This window comes from Priapulus caudatus, unplaced genomic scaffold (assembly GCF_000485595.1).
Source record: "Priapulus caudatus unplaced genomic scaffold, Priapulus_caudatus-5.0.1 Scaffold8, whole genome shotgun sequence".
Classification (NCBI taxonomy): Eukaryota; Metazoa; Priapulida; class Priapulimorpha; order Priapulimorphida; family Priapulidae; genus Priapulus; species Priapulus caudatus.
The window spans coordinates 223,592-228,906 of NW_014577069.1; the positions used below are offsets into that span (position 1 = coordinate 223,592).

Sequence of the window (5,315 nt, forward strand, 5' to 3'; positions counted from 1 at the left end):
GCCCCCCTAGCACGATTCGCCCCCCTAGCACGTTTCGCCCCCCTAGAATTCACTTCTGGAACCGCCACTGTATCGTGTGTCGTGTGTCGTGTATCGTGCATCGTGTATCGTGTATCGTGTATCGTGTATCGTGTATCGTGTATCGTGTATCGTGTATCGTGTATCGTGTATCGTGTATCGTTTATCGTGTATCGAGTATCGTGCGTGCATCGTGTATCGTGTATAATGTATCGTGTATCGTGTATCGTGTATCGTGTATCGTGCAGCATGCATCGTGTTTCGTGTAGCATGTATCGTGTATTGTTTATCGTGTATCGTGTATCGTGCGTGCATCGTGTATCGTGTATAATGTATCGTGTATCGTGTATCGTTCATGATGTATCGAGTATTGTTTAAGATGTATCGTGTATCGTGTATAATGTATCGTGTATCGTGTATAATGTATCGTGTATCGTTTATGATGTATCGTGTATCGTATATAATGTACCGTGTATCGAGTAGCGTGTATCGTGTATCGTGTATCGTTCATCGTGTGGAATGTATCGTATATGATGTATCGTGTATCGTGTATCGTATATAATGTATCGTGTATCGTGTAGCGTGTATCGTGTATCGTTTATCGTGTATCGTTTATCGTGTGGAATGTATCGTATATGATGTATCGTGCATGGTGTATATTGTGGAGCGTCGCCATGAAGTCTGTAGCTTACATCTTACATCATGTATATTACAGTCGGTAGAAATCGACTTCGTAGTCGGTTAAGGCGTGTATGCCTATACCTGCCGTTATAAATATCGTCACTATAGGTTCGACAAAGTGATTTGGCTCTATTCAAAGCAATAGAGAGTTGAACGAATGCGTACTTCTTTGATGACGTTATACAAAGTAGGTCACGTAAGCAAGTAGTAATTAAGTTCGTCTGAATTTATATACTATCAGCGCGCTCCGTTGCAATGGCTAGAATAAGAAATACGTGAATCGGATATCAAACACTTCTTTCTCCCCACTTCGAAAATCGTTCGATGTTACTATACGAACGCGCATAGATGGTTATAGCTGCATAAATGTAGGACTAGCGACGTGCCTATCGGGGATACGTACATTACAAGCGACAACGCGTAGCGTGTTTCTTGGTTTTTATCTAGCATTTACCGTCAACTCTGATTTATCTTTACACACCGCCTCTACAGCCCGACATTTGCGTGAACGTTAGCGCGTTTTTAGCCAAAGATTGCCCGAAGCTACGGCACGGGTTTTTTCTTTGCTTCCTTATCGCTACGGCTGCCCATCGAGCTACCGCCGAATTTTCTCACGTGCTATAGGTCCCCCCTGGAGCAGCAGCGGCGAGAGTCTTCAACCGGGACGATTTCTCCTCCTTTTAACGGTTGTAATTATACACACACAAACACAATTCGCGGAAGTCCTTAATAGAGTGACAAATGCGCGATAATTGAACGGATAAATCAATCGCGGCGACAATATATTAGTGCCGTCAGCGACTCGGCAGTATAGTGGGGAAGGAGGTCACAGCTGCGAGGTCGTATCCGCACCGCCGCACCTCTCCCCTGAGCGTCGCAAGCACAGCGAGCGGTCACTACATCGGGGCATCATGGCGTGTAATTGCAGAGGGTCCACTGCGAGAGAGTCTGCACCAGCTCTGCTACATTCGCGCCGACGTTCGCACTGTTAGGCGAATATTTTATAACCACCGCTGCGGTTAATTGAATACGGCTATAGCTACCCCGCCGAGCTACCAGCAATTAACATTGGATGGCCGTCGCTTACGATCTGCCACTAATCGGCGAAGAATAACTGCGGTTCCAATCGGCTATAGCACTAGCACTATAGCCCTTCGCTCTGCCACAGAGCTGTGGCAGAGCTCTAGTACTATAGACCTTCGCTCTGCCACAGAGCTGTGGCAGAGCTCTAGTACTATAGACCTTCGCTCTGCCACAGAGCTGTGGCAGAGCTCTAGAACTGTAGCCCTTCGCTCTGCCACAGAGCTGTGGCAGAGCTCTAGAAATATAGCCCTTCACTCTGCCACAGGCCTGCGGCAGAGCGAAGGGCTAGGGTTCTAGAGCTAAATCGGCTATGGCGTGTGGCTAGTCGGCGAGCTAACACGAGCTGATATCGGCTGGGAATGGTGTAGCCGGCGGCGGTGGCGATGTGCTGAGGATACTGTTGGAGCTAGCTGCCGGACTCCACTTCAATGACATTATCTCACAGGTTGCTGCACATATTCACGCTGGCATCGTATAGTGTGACATCTCGCTGAGGGGCCGCGTCCCGGCTACGCTGTGCCGTCCAGCCCGCCACTTCATTTACATATGAGCACGTCGTGAAATCCGCCCCAACCTGTTCCATAGTATCATGGGGGGCATAATGACAAATAATGACAATAATGACTTTGCTATTATTCACACCTGATAATATCAACGAGTGATAAAGACTCATTGGACTATTTCTATTATGTGACGATTCCTGATAGTACCCTTACAATATCCCCATCACTAATTTCAAGAGATTGCGTAGATCGCCTGCCTCTAACGTGTAGAGTAAAGTCAGTCACTCACGCTGCTAGTAGTAGTATATCGTATGGCGTCAACATCACATCACATCACTCACCGCTGCTTACCGATGCTTACGCGAAATGACATGCGTTTATTTGATAGCGTGACGCGAGCGCGCATATATACCGCATCAAGAGCTAATAGTACATGACCGCATGCACCGCATGCTAATCCCATTGTACACTCGCGCGCGGCATCGCCCCGTAAAACCCGTGAAACGTCACAATATCGTCGATTGATGACGGCCGCCGCCGCCGCCGCCGCCGCCGCCGCGAATGCTGGCGATAAAACTCTGAGCTGCAGAAGACTTATTGCAGATAGAATGTTGTTATGTGCGTGAGGTAGAGAGGGAGAGGCGCGTCAGCGGGGTGAGCTGACTGGCGCCGGTGCGCGGGGGGAGCGGTGCGTGTGTAGTAGTCGATACCGCGCTGATAAAGCGCCGCAGTTACGCGACCACAGCGCCGCGACTATTGCGCGTATAAACAAACAAAACGGCCGAATTATTATATAGGATATATATATATATAATAAGCGTGTGAATAAATGCATTAATAAATATATAAATACATAAATGCATATGCAAATAAATAAATAAATAAATAAATTTTAAGAATCTATCTATAAGAAAACGCGAGGCGCACCTCGCGGGACGTTGTGTATAGTGAGTGAGTGAGCGGTGTTGAAGGAAACGTCGATCGTACTCAGCTGTGTTGCCATACATTCGGTGATGGCCTGATTTTCTCGTTGCGATTGTGTTCGCGGCAATAAATCGGACGCTGATTGATGGGAAAGATAACATATCTCAGCGGCTGCTACCTAACCGCGTAATGGTCGGCGAAGGCTGCGCAGTCCCATACATCAAAATGACGAGAGAATCTGAATAATGCGAAAACGAGTGGCGCGCTCTCGCTTGCAGTGAAGCTGAATCTAAGGAGAGTCTGTGCGTATACTTGTCGCGCAGGACAACGCGGCCGGACTCGAGTCTGACTGTGTGAGAACGTACGTTGCCACGGCGACGGCGTCATATCCACGTCAGCAGACGTGCAGAATCAACCGAGACTTTCGAGATTAAACGGCAATCAATGTGTCAATAGATCGCCAATCTTTCGCTCGTAAGCTTTGACGGAACGCCGTTTGTGGTGGCGCCATTACATGCTATTAAACACCTGCTGGGAATCATCATACGGTAGCTATTGCATGCGTTTTAAACAGGACGCGCCACTGTTATACGTAGTACTTACATAGTATATATATATACACACATATATATATAGTATATAGTAGTATAGTATATATTATATAGTACTTTATACTTAATATATTAGTACACGCGGAATATCGAGTCGCGGTGTAGAGAGAGAGATGTCTTTCAACAGAATCCAGCAATTTTTAATTATAAGAAATAGGCAGCTTAATAACGTGAGCGTGTTGGAAAGCATTCAGTGTTCCTTATCCGAGTCTCTTATCTGAGTTTGTTATCTGACTATCAGAAGGAGCGTTCACGTCGCGGCCTCTGTCAGGTTTCCCACTTGCGAATCCTACCACACTTCATTCACTACCACTACTATCTAACTACGTGCGATCTGTGCAAAGCGCAGGCAGAATATGAGATGAGCCGATGAAAGCTAGCTTACCTGTGCATGGGTAGTTGACATACTCCCGTCTTGCCTCTATGCATCCCAGTAGCATTAGGACCAGTAGAACGCAGCGCGCAGCCGCGTTAGAAACTCCAACCTCCATTCTCATGTTCGTGATCATCTGATGCTGATGCTTGCAATATAAGATGCGCGCTCTTTCCGCTCTCTCTTTGATTCGATTTATCTCTGTCGTATTTATGTCACATGTGTGTTCATATATACATATATACAGAGAATAAAAGCAACTGTTTCAACTCTAGTTAAACGTAGAGCGAAACGAGACGATGAACATGCATGTGTGTGTTCCTCTCCCTCTCTCTCAGCATTTGCCAAGAGCTTAGAGCGCAGTCCAATTATCAGCAGCTGACTAAAGTCAGAGATGAAAACTTCGACAAAACTTTCTCTCCGAAAGAAACAAGTCTCGCGTCTGCTAATGATAACGCTACTGGCATTGACTGTGTGCACTTGCTGCTCGGTAACTCCGCCGATACGTTCTCGTCTGCGATCCTCGTCGCTTGTACGGGCACGCAGCGCGCTGCTCTGCTCATATTCGTCTGCCGCTCGGTTACGTCATCGTCGATGACATCACGCAAAGTGTTACCATCGCATTTTTGCTCCTCGCGCGCCAGGAGTGGCTGCAGTGTTTTTGTCACAGAGGCGGTGCACGCACCCACGCAAGAAAATAATCGCGCGAATTCGAACGGGATCGCGGAGAAAGTCGTCGGCGAAATGCGGCAGAAATGCGCGTCGTACAATCGCAGAATTGGCGTAAATCGGCGGCGAATTGTGTGTGGGCGCGCTGGTGGCAGAGAGTCGACTGGGGAGTTCGCTTTTCTCCGTATGGCAATTAGAGAGTTACTCGAAGCGCCGCGGGGTGGCGTGCGCAGCAAAGCGCGAGATGCATCGGTGCCTCGTATGTACGACACGCTCTCGGCAGCGTATTGTTGCCCACTTCTCCCAACACTACTACCCTATCCCTGTTATTGTACATCCTTACCGTCTCTCATAGCTCTCTACCCCCTCTCTCTCTCTGCACGCGCGCGCACGTGTGTGTGCGTGTGTGTGTGTGTGTGTGTGTGTGTGTGTGTGTGTGTGTGTGTGTGTGTG

General features: G+C 47.9%; 1 protein-coding gene across 1 annotated transcript in view; it reads right to left on the bottom strand.

The window, feature by feature from the left end:
• LOC106806386 (thrombospondin-type laminin G domain and EAR repeat-containing protein-like) overlaps positions 1-5,012 on the bottom strand; it is a 67,293-nt gene extending 62,281 nt beyond the window's left edge. Inside the window, exon 1 of the mRNA XM_014808312.1 lies at positions 4,206-5,012. Coding sequence (XP_014663798.1) covers positions 4,206-4,329 — 124 coding nt within the window. The 5' untranslated portion in view covers positions 4,330-5,012. The remainder of the gene's footprint in view (positions 1-4,205) is intronic.
• Positions 5,013-5,315: the final 303 nt, after the last annotated feature.